The 19,215-nt window shown below is 44.9% G+C and overlaps 1 protein-coding gene across 1 annotated transcript in view; it reads right to left on the reverse strand.

The window, feature by feature from the left end:
• Window positions 1-18,657, reverse strand: part of VDAC3 (voltage dependent anion channel 3) — a 50,788-nt gene extending 32,131 nt beyond the window's left edge. The window contains exons 1-3 of the mRNA XM_078666223.1: window positions 18,475-18,657; window positions 13,280-13,351; window positions 165-214 (exon numbers count right to left, since the gene is read on the reverse strand). Of these exons, the coding sequence (XP_078522349.1) occupies window positions 165-214; window positions 13,280-13,346 (117 nt within the window). The 5' untranslated portion in view covers window positions 13,347-13,351; window positions 18,475-18,657. The remainder of the gene's footprint in view (window positions 1-164; window positions 215-13,279; window positions 13,352-18,474) is intronic.
• Between the last annotated feature and the right edge of the window lie 558 nt (window positions 18,658-19,215).

Genomic DNA, 19,215 nt, shown 5'->3' on the forward strand with positions numbered 1-19,215 from the left:
TTGGGCAGACTGTATGCCCCTGTATGTAGTACGGGTACAGGACATTTAGACTATCTGTGCTTTCATTGCAAAGAGAACAGTGGCATCACTGCAAAACATCTCACTGTCAGTGCACAACACATCGAATCTGCATCACAAGTAGACTCCTTCCATTTAATACTTACCACTCCACTAGAAGACTTTGTCTTAAGCTCCAGCTTCACGTGCCCAAAACCTACAAACCAAGAAAAAATATGCAATCATTTGATGTGTATTTGCAAAAAGCATGATTAAGGGTAATTAGAAGGGGTAAATCTGGCACTCAATAGGGCGAATAACTAAGTGTTAAACATAAAAGCACAGGTGCACCACAACATATAGCACAATAAAAATCAATATAGAATTCAATTCCAATAAATCACAGAAGTAGAAGTTCCTCGATTAAATTTCTTTATTTCAGTAGAAAAAAATGGAGCACCATACAGCCTAAGGGCGCATAGTTAAGTGTACGTGAAGAAGCAACCCTGGGAAGGACAAGCTAGGTTTATGCTAGGATATGATACTATCGGTATGGAGTACGCCTGAGCACACACAAGGGCGAATAGCTGCACAGGTACCAAGTTTCCCCAACTCTATGTGTGTTGAACTGCTCCAGTCCAGATTTATTTTCTTTGTATTCTGTGACTTCTAGTCCTGATTTATAAAGGAATAAACAAGAGTTAAAGTCCCACAATTCAAATCAAAGACAAAACCTGGACTGGAGCCATTCCTGGGAGGGGTAAGCTGAGCACACACTAGTTAGTTCCTGTATCAATGTGAATTACACTCACTGGCAGTCAGAATTCATACTAAGGTAGACCTCTATCTGTATAGAAGAAAGATTACTATTATAATCTTTTTAGCTTTTTGTAAGTAGTGAATGTCAACTAATCATACAATAAATGAATTCATTCACTCATTCATTCATTTTATCTGTATTCCAAACGCTTGGGCAAGACACCCTAGGTATACACTAGGATCTGTAAAGAGTACGCCGTCTGGGAGAGGCTTGGTACATAGTTCAGCTGGACTATTTGACTACAGCATGCCAGCTAACTTGGGTGCATACCTGCGTTGTCCAGCATCTCTATCAAGCATGGGACCAGTTGAACACAGACGAGGGTGAGTCACTGTATGCACATATAGCATGCATGTGAGCAGCTTGGCTGCACTCTAGGGATGGCCACCATATCTACTGAGTTTGTTTTACAAAATAGACTGAGCACACACCCGGGCGGGGCACTACAAATACGCTTGGGATGGATCTGCTGAACACCTACTAGGGTGGCGACTATAAAGAGGCTAGCTAGGAAGAATAGAGTCTGTTTATCTGCAGGGAGCATGACAGGGAAACACAGGCTGGTCACGCCAGTGACTAAATTTCTGAACGGAGTGAAACATGGGGGAGCTTATCGCTCAATTCTTACTCCGGTGTTAATCAATTTAAAGCAAACGGCAAGTAAACACCTGGTTTTATACTATATGTCCGTAGATCTATGGATTCACCCAAGAATCGAGGCACCAGCAAGATGAGGGACAATGCTCATTTACTATTGCCTCAAACTTCTAATATGCACACTGCTAATTATACATCTCCTTTACATCTGTGTAATCACGCTTGCATGAACCAAATGGTTCTTCTGCAGCTGCTTAGTGGCACCTTTTCTGCACCAAGTGATAGTGAAGAGTATAAGTCCTTGGTGTAAAATTAATAGTTAACATATTAGGGTTTCTGTGAATTCCTTGAGAGTAAAGTGCAATCTATCACTTCTTGGAGGAGATCTACTTTGTGAGGACAAGCACCGAACAGATCCAATGGGCTATTGGGATCCTGCGGATCTTGGTTGCATGCATGGCACTCATTGGAGTATCAGAAAGATTTTCTCTGTGTTGTAGTGTGTTAAAAGAGAAGGGTAGTATTCACACGTGGTAATATCGGTGAATATGATGTTAATGCACACCATGAAATGTGCAAGGCCAACATCAGCAATACCAGTAAATGCAAAGTCGATGTACGCCATAAACTATGCATGCATAAAAATGTCAAGAATAGTAAAAGTGATGTCGATGTATGCTACAACTGTACACACAATAATGAGAATGTTGGTAAATTTGATATCAATGACCGCCATGTTTTATGCAAAGGCCTCATATCATTGGTGCCGAATTCACCCAAGATGACCTCCCCATCAACCCAGAGTCAGAGATACGTGGTCAGACAGGCCCTACGACCGAAATCCAGGCCTACCGATTGATAGGTCACAGGTGGGGTTACATTCAGCCTGTAGACAAGCGCACAACCAGCAGAAACCCTGATAGATTCCAAAGATGGGCAGCTACACCACAAAGAGTTCAGAGGAAATTGGCCCCAATAAAGAACGTTTGGCCAAAAGCTCATGTTCCCCGAAATATACCGCAAAGTTAGATGCCACGTGTAGTTGAGAACACTCAGACAATCAGGACACAGCATGCACGCCACACGTAGTAATCACACGCTTCTCATGAAAGACATCTGGACACATACACACAGGCCCACACTAGTTGAAACGGTGTTCCAGCTCGATTAATTAAAATCAGTACATATCAAGACCATTTCATGAAATTAAAATAAAGTCATTAAGCGTTACAGCCAGGGAAATATTATAAGCATTATTTTAATTCAACTGGTATTAAAAGTTGGCAAAGATTCTGAGCAAATAAAATTACAGCCAGGGAAATATTATAAGCATTATTTTAATTCGACTGGTATTAAAACTTGGCAAATATTCTGAGCAACTAAATTCAACACTGTGAACTTTGTAACGACAATGTCCAGAGTTGCAAGATTAAGAGTATAAAGTGCGGTGTGCAGGATTTAAAGTTTGTGATCCATCTGCTGTTAGAGCCCCAACTGCACACATCTGTGTGCCATGAAAAGCCACTGCTTTTGAAGTAGCAATGTCCGAGGTTACAGGGGTGAAAGTGTAAAGTGCACTGTGCCAGCTACAAACTTATTAGTCCTCCTTCTGTTTGAGCACAGGCTGCACACGAATGGTCTCCAAGGCATGCTGAGTGCAATGTGCCCAATACTAGATTATTGATCCTCCTACTGTTAGGGGAGTAGCTGCACACGACTGGTCATCACAAGATGTTTGGAGGTTAGCTGGTAAGATATTCCTACACTGAAAGTATGCAAATTTCCTTAGGTACGTGGTAGTTCCAAGCCGGTGTCTGTCAAGTCCAAGGCTGCGTAACCATGTGAGAGACTTTTCATGACCAATGAAAGTGTCAGTTCCGGATTAACACAGCTCCTGTAGGCTAATTGAGGAGTTCAAGATCTATGTGGTATGGACTGTCGCTATTATTGCTGCTTCAGCTAGTGAGTGGCAAATGAGAGTGCCGAACTTCACCAATCTGGCTAGGGTTTGGGGTGCGTTTTCAGTGAAGCAGAGATCCGATTCTTTTCAGCCAAAACAAGGGAAGGGATAGGCGATGTAGTTCATCAGCCAGTTTGGAGCAACAACACAATAGATGAAGCCAAGATTCTTTACGATATGTGCATAGCCTGCAGGGGATTACTTCCTCTTGGTTAGCCCAGGCAGAATTGAAGTATGCGATTGGCAGGGCAATTAGCCTCATATAGAGAACTTTCTTGCAGGCCTGGGCAGAGAGTGCAAGTTGAAAACATGGCTGTGCCTTCCCTGGTTTATAAGATTGATCTAGTGCCTCTGTCAACGGGTTGTGCCGAAGACTCCCAATGCCTTGTTAAAAAGAGGTTAAAAGCACTTGCCTATTCACAACTTTTTTCTAGGCTGAGAATGGGATATCTTCCATTTGCAGGCTTTCAGTCCTGATCTTCGAGGATCTTATTGCAGTTGCTAGTTGAGATTGCTACAGGTACCCTACTTCGTAAAAATACTGCTCTCATATGGTGTTTGAGTCAAGACTCAGGGGCCCGCAGGACCCGGAGATCATACTTTATTGGGTCCCCCTGTCAAGAGTGATCAGGCCTCCCAAGGCCCAATTCCAACCTCAGCCTTGATCTTCTGCCCTGCCGAGGAGCAAGTAGAGTTGCCTTATAGGCCTTAATCTGGGAGTTTGTTAGAAACGTGTTAAGGGCGACGGGGAAGGTCTTATGGCCATAGTTACGACCCGGGATCAATTTCACTCTTAATACAGTCAACATGAGCTCGGCTATTAGACTTTATAGTTGATTGCTGAGACGCTTTAGCAGGTGAATAACTGTGGAGCCCTTTGTTTTGAGGTGCTTTAGGTGGACTGCTGAGATGGCCCTTTCCAATAGCCACACTATGAGGTAATTAAAAGATGGGGCGGTCGTTAGTAGTAGGTCCCCCAGCTGCCAATGATATTGTTTTTTATGAGGGTATTTGCCAAATACAATAACTTTGCTTTTATTCTGGTTCACATGGAGGTTGTTTGCTAGATTGTAGCGGTGAAGTGCATTGAGGGCTCTCTGGAAACCTACCCTGGTGTGGTCCATGATGGCAGTGTCATCAGCATACTGCAAGATTGGAACACGCAGCCCAGCCTTGGGCTAACTAAACTGGCTTCTTCCAGGGCTGCTCCCATGTCTGCTGGTTAAAGATTGAAAAACAGGGGGCAGCACATAGCCCTGTTTGAGAATGTTGTTGGTAGGCACTCTAGTTGTACCTGTAGTAGGGATTGCTTTTACCATCACCCAAGTTCCTTGGTATAATTATGTGACCGCCATGAGAAGCTGTGATGGAATCACCCAGGAGGTTAACTTCCTCCATGGCCTACCCCGATCCACGTTGTCAAAGGCAGTGCTGTAGCCAACAAAGCAGCAAAGAAAGAGGGGTTACTTCCTCCTAACGGCTTGTGTGGAACGATACACCAGGGCTAAGTTGATGTGCGTTGTTGAGCTGACCAGTCGAAAGACTGACTGGTGCAACAGGAGCATTCCTTCATCTGCAGCCCATGTTTCCAGCTCTTTTAAAAGGATACGTGCGTAGGCCTTTGCTTATAGATTTAGGAGAGCGTTGAGCCTGTAATTTGCGGGGCTGGAATGGTCTTCCAATTTTACGAATGGCAAACAGAATTGAGCCCCTCCAAAACACCAGTATTATTGTTGTTACAAACGCATAATTGAGGAGTGGCATTAAAATTGTTTGCCAATATTCATGCACTGTTTTAAACACAGCAGCCGGGATCCCATTAGGCCACTTAATTGTGGTAAGTACTGTACTTTCTGTGATTAATATACCCTGTTGGACCGCAGGGTCTGGGGTGGGGCGAAATTGAGAGAGCTACTCCATTTAATTGGTCAGTTGTATATAGCAGATTCATGTGACTAAGCCAATCCCTTTCTGCCACTCCATTCTCTTTGTTGGTCCCTGGGTTGGCAAGGCGATTTATGTACCTCCATAGTCATGAACGGATTTATCTTTTAATAAAGTGAACATTTTAAGCCACGCTCCTTCCTTAAACTACCTTTTCTACTGCCATACTTTCTTCTTGTAGTTTGCCCTAAGCAGGGTGAGGGTATGATCAATTCCTAATTTAAAACCTCTTCTCCTGGCGTAAAGAGCCCTGTTGAGGGCCCGCTTCCTGGCAATTATGTTCTTGGAATGAGGGGGTAGCTTAGTAGATTGTATTAGACAAGTGGATTTCGGTTGCCCATTGCCCAACACCTTCTGGAGGTCCACAACAAGGGCTTTCCAGTATTCTGATGCTGTATTGGGACTGATTCGGTTATTGGCTGTCTTCCTTTCTTCTATCCAGGCCGATAACTTGTCTCCTAATTTAATCGACCATTTGATTCTATGTATTTGTTTCTATGTAGAACTTTGTGAATTTGTAGAAGCTAGGTGCAATGGTGAGCGTAGGGATCTATGATCGCTTTCGTCCCAGTCGATTTCAAAGGTATGGAGAGTGGGAACCAGCCCTTCACTAACAAAAATATAATCTATTATCGAACTATTCCTGACGGTGGGTTTGGGCACCATGTGGGAGAGGCGCTTCTTTTATGGTTTGGGACAAGGAGAAGTGATGATTTACAAGGAGAGCGTGTAAGGGTGTAACCACCCCGGTCTGCTCTGGAAGACTGGTGTTTTTGCCCAAATCCCTGGCCCCGAAGTCAAGAACCACAGTGTCCCCCGTATCAGAGGGCTGTACTTATAAGTTATGACTAGGGCCGGACCCACATGCTCTACACGAATTTATAAATCGATTTAATATACTTCAAGCAACTGTATAAAATGCCCACCAAAACCTCATTACATTGAGACTCATCAGAAGCTACTCTTTGAATGCTCTCACAGCCGCTGCATCTTATCAAACCAACTTGTTCCTGTTTTGCCAAACGCCTTTAGTCTTTCCGTTTTTTCAAGGTAAATTCATATCCGGACAGCACACTCAATGAATAAGGAGGGGCCCGTGTCTCTAGACTGCATCACAGGAGTAAGAGAGTTTAGTATGTGCACTCAATGGACTTGGAAGGCTTTACATCTCTTGATAGCAGTGCATGGGGATCCTTTTAAAGAACATGCATTCAATACAATATAGAATCTCTTGACAGTACTGAGTGAGGCCAAAGTAGACACATAAGAATAAGAATGCAGAACTAACCAGAGAATTAGAAATAAGGAAAAAGAAACTGTAGACCAAGATTTTTTTTCTTCCATATCACTATGATGTTTCAACAGCAGAATAGCAGATTGTAGCCTGGGATTTTACTTCTTTGCATCATGTGGTGGCCACATGACTTAAGAGTGGAAGTTATTTTAAAAATAATGTATCTACATAACTTATGAAGAACAGAAGGTTAGTAATGCTTAAAAGGGAAGGAATAAAAGAAGAGTACGGCAGATTCATAGTGCACCTTCCAACCAAAGTCCATTCTAGACTACAAATGATCACAGGATGTTTCCTCTGTTGCTAAACGGGGAAGGGGAGACAAACATTGGGCAGAGAGGATCTTCTGTCTGGTTGTCACATTTTGTAAGGAAAAAGGATTTAGTGCACACACTCAATGGACCAAGAAAGCTTTGTTATTCTGTGTTACATTGCACTAGGACATGAGAGTATATGTGCTTGTAAGAAGGTGGAGTATTATGTGGTGATGCTGGTTAGGCTTCAACATGCAATGCTATCACAAAACCCAGAGATGGTCCTTGGATTCACACTAATAAATCCTTAACTCAGTCCTGGTAGTGTGGCAAAGAGCAGTCAGGCTTTACTAGAGGAATATCTGTTACGCATTTCAGAGTGCCAACATGGATGACAAGTAGTTGACATGACTATAGAGAAATCGGACACCAATTTACAAAAATAAAGCAGATTTGTATCTTAATTTAGACACCAAAATGAAGGGAATGGCATACATAAAACTGGAGTTACAAAATTTTCAAGCAAAATAAAATCAGTGCAAAATAATTCTGTGAAAATATATCATTGCGGGCAATAGTGAGAAAAAAAAACAACTAGTGGCAATCAGTCACTTGCAGGTCGAGTTACGTGGAACCCCTGCAGGATACAAGGTGACGCGGGCCCCAGGACCAAGCATCGACAGTCAGTTTAATTTTACCTGGCTCGTGAAACCCTGGTGCAGTGTTATCCTAGCTGTTCCTGGTGCTGAATGGGAGCCACGGGGAAGCTATTTTTACTGCTTACACTGTGCTGCAGAAAAACAGGGCGCAAAATATTGACAACTGCGCCGCTGCCGTCGGATGAAGGTTTTACGGAGTGTCCCCTAGGTGCAGAGTCGAGTGAAGGGGTCAGTTGCCGACCTGGCAACTAACAAGCCTTGGCAGTGGTAAGCTCAGCAGGGAGCTTCTTAGACATCCAGAGGAACACAGTAGCGGCCTGCAACTTTGTGGAAGGCAGGACTACAGTTCCCACAATGCCCTGGACCATCTGTTTCTGGCCGATCCCTTGGATGGCACGATGTCCAGCGACTGCTTAGATTTGGAGAGATGATTTACCTGCAGTTTGCAGGGGACTAGTCCCACTAGCACAAGGAAGTTTGAGGTTGCCTCTGGCTCTCACAGGGGTACTTCACCTTTAACCTAGGACGAGTCCCGTTCAGGCAGTTCGAAGAGTGTTGCCACAGCTGCAGAGTATCCCTGTTTTGCTTTGTGCGAGTCCTGGTGATGCAGACGCGGGTTTGTTTGTCCTCTTTTATGCAAGTTGGATCAGAACAGAGGTTCTGGTGTCAGGGGTGTCCCTTAAATCCTGGAGTTAGGGTTGTGGGAGTAAGTAGCCAATGGGCTACTAGTCCCTGCAGCTAATCCGCCCCTGAGATGCCCACATATGGAGGTGTAGGCCACTTTTTCTACCCAGAATGCACTGTTTCTACCACTTTTAAAAATGGTAGAAGTCTTCCTTAGGTGTACAAACCAGGCACCTCAACCTAGAGGTGTGGCTAGCCTTCTGGGCGTGTACCCTCCTTGATTACCAAATGTTTCCATCTGCCAGGGTGTAATTTGCCTAGTGCAGGTGAAGGAATCTTTACGCCTCTGGAAGAGAGTCTGGATGCATATCAGAGGCGGTGCACCCTTTGAAGCTTACTGCCTTCATATGCCACTTTACTAGACAGCCTGGGAGGGAAGCGGTGTGATCTCCTTCCTGCCCAGGCCTTTGTTCCGGACTCCTGGAAGTGTTCACACTGCCTAGCAGAAGGTCAGAAACCTGTCTTGGCAGCAGCAATCGTGAGCTGTCAGCCAAAGCACAGGAAATCTGGGGCAACCAGGTGTGCAACCTCTAAGGTAGCCACCTGGGTGCACGCCACATCGCTCCTGGTTATGTCAGTGGTGAGAAGGCATGCTGTTTGATACCAAACATTATACAGTTAGGCGGTATCATAATGGGGCAGTCAACCCCAGGTTTGCCTCGGTGCCAGCCCCTGTTACCCCATGGACAGTATTTCACTTATAGTGTCCTTTAAAGGCGAAGGGCACTATAGGGACATATAAGCGTGCACCTACATGTGCACACCTTCATTATAATGCCTCCTGGGCTTTAGGAGGTCTCCATTAGGGGCGACTGGCATATATCGAAGATAGTGCATTGACTTTGCCGCACATGGTGAGGACCAAGTCGAGTTCGAGCAGTTTGCTCTGCTCCTGCAGGCAGCATTGGTAGGCCTTCTGTCTGTAGTTTATTTATGCTGGAAATGGCCCTTTCTAGGGTGCTTTCCCGCGACTTTTTGCTTTTGTCCCTCAGGGTTTTCTACTGAACTATGTGCTAGCCTTAGGACTTTGAGCGCTTTGGACACTGCCATTCAGTGATGCTGTGCTGGTCATATACATACTGGTGATTAGTGTATACATGATTGGCGGATTGGAGTTAGCTGAAAGTCATATACCTAGGGCATGTAACTAAAAGGCTCCTCCTTTAGCCTGCAGCACGGAGACCTTCAAATGTGCCACAGGTTTGCCATGACAGGGCCTGTGTGCAGGTTACTGTTACTCTGCTTAGCTTTTCAAAAGCTACTTGTCAAGGTTCTGCATGTCTCTCGCTACATCGTAGTACTCCCTGGGGGCAGGGTGCAATGTCAGGAAGAGTAAGGGCATGTGTGTTACATGCACTGGTAGGGAATGGCACCAGATGGTGTGTCGGGTATGGTAGGGCCTGCTTCTAGCATTGGATTGACCTGAGGAATCGGTGGAAAGGCTACTGAGCTGTGTTTCCTAAGTGCAGAAGAGTGGCTGTATAGTGTTTGAGATCGATGAGATATTAATGGCAAATCCCCTCCTGTGGTGAGAGTGGATTTGACATTACTACTGTGGAAATACTACTTTGGGAAAGTGGGCATTTCTGTGCTCATGGGTCTGTCAGCCTGTCTCCAATCCACATCTGGTGGGGTGGGGGGGGGGGCAAGGGAGACAGCTAAATCTGTGAATTCCTGATAAGAAAGCCATAAACTATGGGCTCAAGGGAAACTGCAGAACTCTAACTCTGAGGGTCCTTCCTGGGACGGATAAGATGTGGTGGAATTGACACCTGTATTCCAAGGGGCAGGTTCTTGGCCAGCCTAAGGATATTGATCAAGCCTTCTGGGATAGGATGGCAGACAGGGCAAAATTTAGAGAGGGCCCAGGCATTTCAAAGGTGGCCTTTTGAACAGATCTCATCTTCAAAGGCCATTGTGGGTCTAATTACTGGGACTCTGCCATTAGGAGTTGCTGGCGCTTTGGGGATTCGAACTACACAATGCAGGTTCAACACTGGGACTTCGACAAGGGGAGCTATTGGGTTAGGAGTGACTGCAACTGAATTATCCACAGATCTGTAGTGGCCAGGGCTTGTCGTGCTTTAGGAAGGGTACTATCACTTGGTGGATTTTGCATGGATGTTGGTGGCCTGCAGCTAATTCCCAAGTGTCGTGGCCCGGGTCCCTAAGCACTTGCCAAGGGTCGGTTGGCTGGCCCCTGGAATTCTCTCCCCACCCACCTCCGCCTTACACAGAACCACCTCTCCTTCAGAAAACAACTAAAAACTTGGTTATTCGACAAGTAAAGTTCCCCCCCTCCCTCAAGCGCCTTGAGACCCTCTGGGTGAGTAGTGCGCTATACAAATTTAAACTTGACTTGTCCATGAGATCCCAGGGACAGAAAGGATCTCTCCATTTCCACAAGCTCATAAGGACCGCACAGGGTGTGGCGGAAACGGGTGTGATCGTCCGTTAGGACTAAGATCATCCTGATGCATGTAGTAATCACACTGTGCTGAGGAGTGTGTTTGTATTGGTTAGCGGCCCACCAGGGGGTGCTGTAACATGAGGAGTTTGACAAATGTGGGTACGTTTGCCGAGTTCAAGAGACCCGAGCTTACAATTGAAAACCTGTACTAGCTCGCACTCTGTAGAGTCCGGTGTCCGAGGGGTGTTTGGGGAAGTTTGTAGAGTCTGCGGGACCCGAGCTGGCAGACTATCTCCGAACTCCAGATCGGGAGGATCACAGTGCCTGACATAGCAGCCACAGACTGAGGTTGTCGGCTCCCTCTCCCCAGATCCACACCACAGGTACACTGTTGTTGAGAATACCATGATAGGACGGGAGGGGTCTCATTGTGCCTTGTGTGCACCCACGGCTGACTGACTGGAGCAACTGCAGCTCACACCTCGACCCGAGGGGGAACAACTCTCCAAATTGTAAGCGAACCAGCTACAGGTGTCACATTCTTTTGGCTTCAGGACGAGGAGGGTATGGAGGAGTAGTGATCCTGTACTTGTGAAGGTGCCACTGTGTGCCTATGGACCTAATCTGAATGGACGAGAACATGTAATGGTTTCCTTCCACTTTAGGTGGTCGTGAAAATCTAATCAAAGTGTTGCCAGTGGGTGCAACGTGTATCGTTGGCTGGTGGGGTTTGAGTGGCTGAGTGGGATCGGTCATGAGGAGTAGTCACAACCTATGATTTCTTGATCATTACAACTGTACAGTGTATGAGATATTGGGAATGTAGTGTTTTATACTAATGTGTTAGCTGTAAAGTGGAATAACTCTGAACAGCCTGCATACATATGTTTATAGCGCTTTTGATGTGGGAGGGATTGCTTGGAACGTGAACACCTTGGGGAAGTGCGCACATGGGGTTATGTTGCTCTTCGAGGCTGCGGGGATAACGGGATAAATGAATACCCATGTCTAGTACATGTATGTTCATGCTTGTCTGCTGCTAATGGAAGAGTTCAACAATTGCATATGACTCTAAAGTATATATTCAATGTGTATGCTGTTTTGATGTCAATGTGTGTATAATTAAAAAAACAGTGTTTTATACATATGGTATGGAGTCATTTTGTAGTGTACACAATGTGTTGGGAGGGTGGGGGTTGTGCCAATACTTTACACTTTGAGGATAAGCCTGACTGCTCTGTGCCAAGCTAACCAAGGGTGAGCACAGGCTATTAAGGACAGTGGATTCTGCCTGGCTTTGATGTGTCCCAACCAGCCGGAAATTGCTAGGTATAACAATTTGGGTCACTCGGGGAGGCAGCATCAGTGCTGCAAGCCCTGAGGATCCCTTTACCACACATGACCTGGGTACCACTGGTACCAAATACAAGGGACTTATAAGGGGTGGGGCGGGGGTAAAGTCCTTGTCAGCTGGGGGTTACCATTTCGCACATATCAGTTTTGGGGAAAGAGCACTGGGATCTGGTTAACAGGCTACAGTGCACCGTCAGAGTTGAAACCCTGCATCTAGTAATCTAACTATGGTCAAAGGGGGGGGGGGTCTGAAAAAGGGCCTGTTTTTTCACAGTGCTCATTAAACCAGGAGTGTATGTCGTCTCTGGGTCAGTCTGTGGAAAGATAGCAGGGAATGATAGGTATTCAACAGGCCCAAATGTTCGTTTGACCACATTTCCAACTTTAGGACAAGAAAGTGGTTTGTGTGATCAACAGACTAAAAGAGCCTTGTGTCTCGAAGTTATATTATGTTGGGACAGGAAATGGAATATGCAGTCAATGGACCAGGAGGACCTGGCACCTCTTGGTTACATTATGTAAGGAATGATGTGTAGGATAACTGATTAATAGATGAGGATGACCTGGTGCACTTAGGTTAAGCAATGAATGCACAGAAAAGAAGAATGTGGGTTTCCAGACTTTGAGAGCCTTGGGTCCAGAATATATGTGATGGATGTATAGGAAAGTAAGATACATGCTAAACAGATAAGGATGGCTTGTGTCTCTCGATTACATTATGCTAGGATGGGCATGTAGGATATTTGATCAACAGGCAAGGAGGGTCATTTGTATCTAGGTAACATAATGTTGAGACATGGAAATAGGATATTTTAGCAGCAAACCAGAAGGGACTTATGCTTCAAGATCATGTGATTGCTGAATGGCAGTGAGAAGAAGAGGTGCGCTCAATAGACCAGGAAAGTCTTGTGTCTCCAAGTTTTAACAGACCAGACTTTGTATCTTTACATTAATTACTGAAAGGACAGGACAATAGGCCAAGAGCAAAGCAGGATATTATGTCTCTCAATGTTGTATTGTTGAGGTATGATGAGAAGGACGCACTCTTACTGAGAGAGGAGTACTTCAGATCTTAAAGTGGCATTAAATGAGAACAGCAAAGTAAGATGTTCTCAATAGATGAGGGGACTTTTATTTTGGATAATGTGCACGGTGACAGAAGCCCACTGTTGATTTGTGTGTGGAGCCCAAGGGAATTACAAAATGCTATTCCTGCGGTCTGTTCCCATTCACATTCACACCTCTGGGTGATCGCACACTGATTGGTACCTCTTGCATCAGCCACTTCTTTGAATGCACAAACTTACCATAGCCCTTAACGAAAACATCTCTGGCAGATTTCCCAAGGTCCGAGTATGATGGTGGAACTGCCATTGTTTCTGAAAATAAAACAAAAGCTATTGTTACACTGAGAAATTCCCAGACCCAACAAAGAACCAATGATCAGTCAGAGCATTGGACTAAATGCTTAGCTATAACAGTTCAAAAGATCTATATGTTCCTCTTAATAAGAATTATCGCACTCTGTGCATCACTTGACACTTCCCTCATTTGTAACACTTTGGTTTACCTAAAATGCCTATGGAATTCAGTATGAAGCCATTATAAGGTCCCACCCACTTAACGTCCAGTGCTAGGGACGAGATTCAGTTAATGCATAGTCTGGCGTCAGGCTACAGCAATTGAAGAAATATAAAGCATTCAAATCAAATTAAAAATACTTTATTTCTAAGAAATATATTCTTACAGAAATATCGCAAATTACCCACTTCATAAGTAAACAATTCAGAATGTCATAAAATTAATAGTGAGCAGTACACATTTAGATCAATTTAACCACCACATGACTTCAGCTAATAGCTGTATATACACTTAAAATTACTGACGCTAAAAGACAACCCAAAGTCCCACATATATTAAGAACTCATTAAAAAGACAAAAGATGCCGAATTAACCATCAACTTGCAGCTCATTTTGCTCAGGTACAACATTGTAGAGTGCAGTGTGCATAGCAGCTTATCACAATCACATGGGTTCTCTTAATCAATCTTGTTAACATGTCGAAATTCCTTTGCGCGCTAGGCCTTGCCAGATCATCCTCTTGATGCAAACAAGACTGTTAGGTCTTCAAAACAGTCCCGCACATATACATTTAATAAAAAGGTAATAAAAAATAATCAGCTGCTTGTGAGACATTGCTTGCCAGGTCAAAACACCATTCTTCCAGCCTAAAGGCAAGCTGACCTTTATCTTAAAACACTAAGAGGAAGAAAGCCTAACCGTATGTTATAATTTTTCGCAGATATTGACCGGTGGCTATGGCTAAATCCTGGTATCTAAGATCACACCAATTTTAAGCCCATTTCTCCTGACTGTATCTTGTACTTTTCTGAATACAGGTCAGAGATTATTTTTTTTCCACAAGGAAGAGTACACAATCCATCTATAGGAGGCTCACTGAATATTTCCTACCCCACTTACAGGGGCATTGGCCATGACACTTGTCTACTTTGGTTATTAACCCCGATATTCTCCAACCCGGGTTGATTCCACCCTCAGCTACAGAATTTTGTTCCGTAATGACTTATACGGAATTGCATGAAGATAAGGGAATAAATATGTGGTGACGACATGTTAATGCATAGTCTGGGATCAGGCTACAGCGATTTGAAGAAATATAAAGCATTCGTATAAGGTCTGATCTTTGACTCATATGGTGAGGCAGACGAACAATGAGCTACAAAGATGTGTTTAGGTGGAAGACGATCAGAAGTGCTGATGTGATTCAATAAAGGATGTGTGATATAACGTTAGGTCGTTACTTATGCGGTTTAATAAGGATGAAAAGCAAATGGTTTGGGTCTCTGACTGCTGATGGGTCTCTTTAAGTCTTAGTTGAAGCTTATGTGACTGGGTTGCCAGACAGTATGTAGTCTTGGCTTGGCAGAAGTGGTTTGATGCAGGATGAGCAGTCTGCATGAAGTTTGGCTTTTATCAACGTGATTTTGTGGAGGATAGGCAGTATGAGATCAGTGCTGAACTACTGTGGTTTGGGAGTGCATGAGGAGACTGGGTTTTCACTGGCAATACGTCATAAGTGGTCTGGCTCTACCTGAAGATGAACCAAGTGAGGTCAGAGAATAACATGAAGATGGGTGTCATGATGTCTGGCTTTGACCATAAAAAGGTGTGAGGTATGGTCAAGCATGGGCAGCATTTGGTCTCGGTACTGGCAACGATTAGGGTGATGAGAGCTAGGCTTTGACTGAGAATGAGACGCACGAGTTCTAAGTGTTAGGCTTGGACAGGCCACATGTGTTCTAGGCCTTAGCTCACAGTATGCTGCAAGTAGTCTTGGCTTTGGCTAAGAAACATGAAGTCTAGGCATTGGGTGACGAAGACCTGAGATCCGGACTTAGGTGGAAGATGATCTGTGGGAAATCTGGGTTTTGGTTACGGATGGCCTCCATTAAGTTGTGCTTTTGAAGAGCATGGGCAAAAAGAAGTCTAGGATGTAGTGGATGAGGAGGCAATATGTGCTTTGGTATTGGCCAGGATGGGCAATATGTGGTCTGGGCTTTGGAGTATCTACTGCTCTTCTATCCCCCTTCTTCTCTTTTCTGCTGCCGACAGGATTTTGAAGCATTCTACAAGATGCAAGTCAGACACATGTCATTAGACGTTCCCAGTCTTCTCTTTCCTTCTCTGCGTCTCCCTTTCTCTACTGTGCTCGTCACCACTCCAAAGAAGCGAATCAGCAATGGGTTAATACTGTAGGTGGATAAACGTATTGTTTGGGAGAGATAACGTGCAAGTTTTAAATACAGACTGGAAGTGAGAGATAGCAGGGCTTCTTTAACGGGCCTCTCATCCAATATCTAGATCATGCCAAGGAGCATAGTTCTGTTAGGAGCACCTCCCTCTAAATTTCAGATCAACCTTTCTCCATTCAATCCCATTTCCTCTCCTTCCAACAATACCCGCTCACTTCTTCACGACCAACCCGCCAACATCCAAAAGGTGCATGCGTTCGTTCTGTGGAAGATCATTCCATTCAAAAAGCTATTTCGTCATTCTTCCTCTTGCACACTAATTCCTATTCTATTTGCCACTCCTTTCCCTCTCTGGTCACCCCTTAGAGATGATGTGAGCACAATTATGGCAGCATAAAGGCCTACGTGAGGAACCAATGTTACACTGGCTCATTAAAACCTTCAACACAGACCGTGGACATGTTGTGTGCATACTTTAACTCTTGCTGTTGGACAAGCGCGCAAAGCCCATCGGGCTAAAAGGGCTTCAGCCAGCCCCCCTCTTAACCCCCATCCCGTTGTGTGTCTCAGCCTGGGCTGCTGCAGCTTGAGCTTCTGTGGACTCGGCTGAGCAGTGTCTGGAGTCTTATCTCCGGCATGCCCGAGTTTTTCACAGGCCGTCAAGGACCATTTGCATATTTACATACCTTTGTAAATTGGTTACTGAGGCTTAGGTTTTTTTCTGGTTCCAGTACCCCTTGGGCCCCCACTCTGCCTTTTCCTTACATTTGTATTTTACATTTACTGCTGCAGTGTGAGAATGTATTTCATAAATAGGAATATAAAGTAGGAATGCCAAAAGAAAAATACCAGCCCTGTGTTGTTTAAAGAGCCTGCAAAGATCTTGTCTTGACACTGAATGGTTATAATTAAAAAAAAGTGTGTATTTATTTGTAATGTGACTTTTCTATTTTTCTTCCCTTTAATTATCAGTCATGGATCATTCAGACAGCCCTAGAACAGAATTAAAAGTGAATATATATATATTCAAAATGGCTAGTCCTCTTTCTATGTTGGGAGAAGGGCGGTAATAAAATGGTGCCTCTTACAAATGCACTGATTGACACTGAGGAAGCCAAATTGGTGAAACGCGTCTGTCGAGGGGGCAGGGGGTCTGCCAATAAAATCACTTTTGGAGAAACAACTTGGAGTGCCGTCTACTTTAGTTAAATAACGAGTGTGTTGCAGCAATATATATATATCTCCTGTTCAAAGTATGCACAGGTAAGTGCTGAAAATACGGCTTTAGGTGACTGCTTATTTTTTACCATATGGGACACCAAAATAATGAGCTGGCAGCCCTAATCAGAAGACTGGAAGATTGTTGCAGCAACAACACATTATTTATTTCCTCCCCGCTCAATCCCTGATTAATGCCATAATAGCAATAGTTTAACTTATATCTGAAACCTTACGCCGCCGTCAATAACATGTTGAGTTACTTCAAGTGCCTGGGAATGCACCCTGCATTCAGATAACTCACTCCTCCTTCTCGCCCTTCACTTTCACGCTCAGCCGGCACTCATAGGAATCACAATGCACTCACGCTGATCACTAGGCACTCACACCAGTCACCCGCTCACCCTGCACTCACAGTAATCACTCTGCACTTGCGCTGTTCATCCTGTACCTCACCCTGCAGTCACATAAGCACACTACTCACCCTGCACTCATGTGACACTTCACTCACCTGTCCCCCTCACTGCCCAATCTGCAATCTCACTTAAACAAGTCCATCACTAACCATGCATTCATCCGCACCCACATTCATATGGTCTCCTCACTCACCCTGCAGGCACTCCTCTTACCCTACTCTCATACTGTCACATCGCTCACCGTGCACTCACATGGGCACTCCTGTCACCCACACAGTGGAGAGGGTTAGTATGCCTACCTCAAAGAACGTGTACCATGCAGATCACAGAACTGAGTGTGAGTAAACTAGGAGTAGCGCTACAGAAAAATGAAATGTTTGCCAGAAAGGTGTTAGATGAGGGTTGGTGAGGGAATTCATGGACAAGGATGAAATGGGGGAGGGGCACCAAAAAAAGACTGCTGCGCCGTGTGCGACCAGTGCCAGCTCTGGCTGGGAGTGTTAGCGCCCCCACCACCCCCGAAGTTCGGGTCTATAGTTGCTCCCATGCTATTGGATGTCATTAGTCAGAACTAGTAAATACTGGCTGTGCCTGCTGAGCCGGGGCATTAAACGTTACAATATCTCACAAGTGCGGAAGATGAAGTCTGTGTTTTTCAAAGTCTTTATGTATTCACAATGACCACATGAAGTCAATAACTCAATTGCATTCACAAATAACCCACTGGCTGCGGTGATGAAACAGATCTGATTTTTCTTCAAGGAATTAACATATACCAAAATCTCCGCCAATTACAAACAAGGCACGAACAACGGAAAAGGGTCGAGGCTGCGGCCTTGGGAGGGAAGGGGTATAAATAGACGACACTAGACAACGTCAAGGTGCCCTTCAGGGGCAGTTAGAGATTCACATGGCCGCAAATGCACTGCACCTAAAAAGGTCACAACACATGCAGAGACGGACAACCAGAATGTCGGCCAACGGGCGACAAAAAGCATTATTAAATGTAAATGTTCCAAATCCTGCGTTGAGCTTCACGGATGATTGATGGTCTCTCCTGATAATTCCTAGAGGATAAAAAAAAAATCCAATTACCTCTGCTTTGCCTTCGACTCCGACCGACTTCTGTCTCTGAAGGACTCCTCTCCAACCGACTTCAATAAGTGAAGGGAGGGAGAAGCAATAGGAACGCTCGATTATTCTGATTGACGGGAAATAAGGCGGTACTAGCCGGGTCTGAGCGCCTGTAACTGACACATCAATAAGGCGATTGGTCATAAAACCTGACGGCCCACCCGCCCCGGAAGAAACCGCCCAGATGCTCCAAGGAAGACACTCTTGTGCTGAACCGGAAGTAATCGTTAATTTGCCTGCGGGCCGGTGTTTCTAGATTTGTAGGTTAGGGGGACGGTCAATTCAGACTCTTCCTCCAGAGAATAACGAGAGTAGCTGTCAGACGAGGTGTAATGGGGAAAGTAGAGGCATGCCTCATGTTGAGGTCGCAGGGCCGCGTCTGGTAGCTTCTCAGCCACTCCAAGGTGAGGGGCATTGTAGGCGTCGGGACAGACACCATCTTTTGAGTTGCGAGAGCTTGACGATCAAGGGAGGTTTTGGACCAGTGCGCGGAAACGGAGGGGCACGACGTGCTCATACTTTTTTTAATTCAAGGAAAACAGTTCCCCTATTTTTCGGGAAAAGATAACCGTACGGGACTGTTAATTCCGAGAGCTCAATGCTTCACCTGCAGTGTAAGGCGGCGAGTTTCTGTGCTGTGAAACCGAGGGAGAGACAGACAGCCAAGCAAGTCTTCTTGCCAGTGTGTCAGCTTATCTGAAA

Source organism: Lissotriton helveticus, chromosome 11 (assembly GCF_964261635.1).
Source record: "Lissotriton helveticus chromosome 11, aLisHel1.1, whole genome shotgun sequence".
Classification (NCBI taxonomy): domain Eukaryota; kingdom Metazoa; phylum Chordata; class Amphibia; order Caudata; family Salamandridae; genus Lissotriton; species Lissotriton helveticus.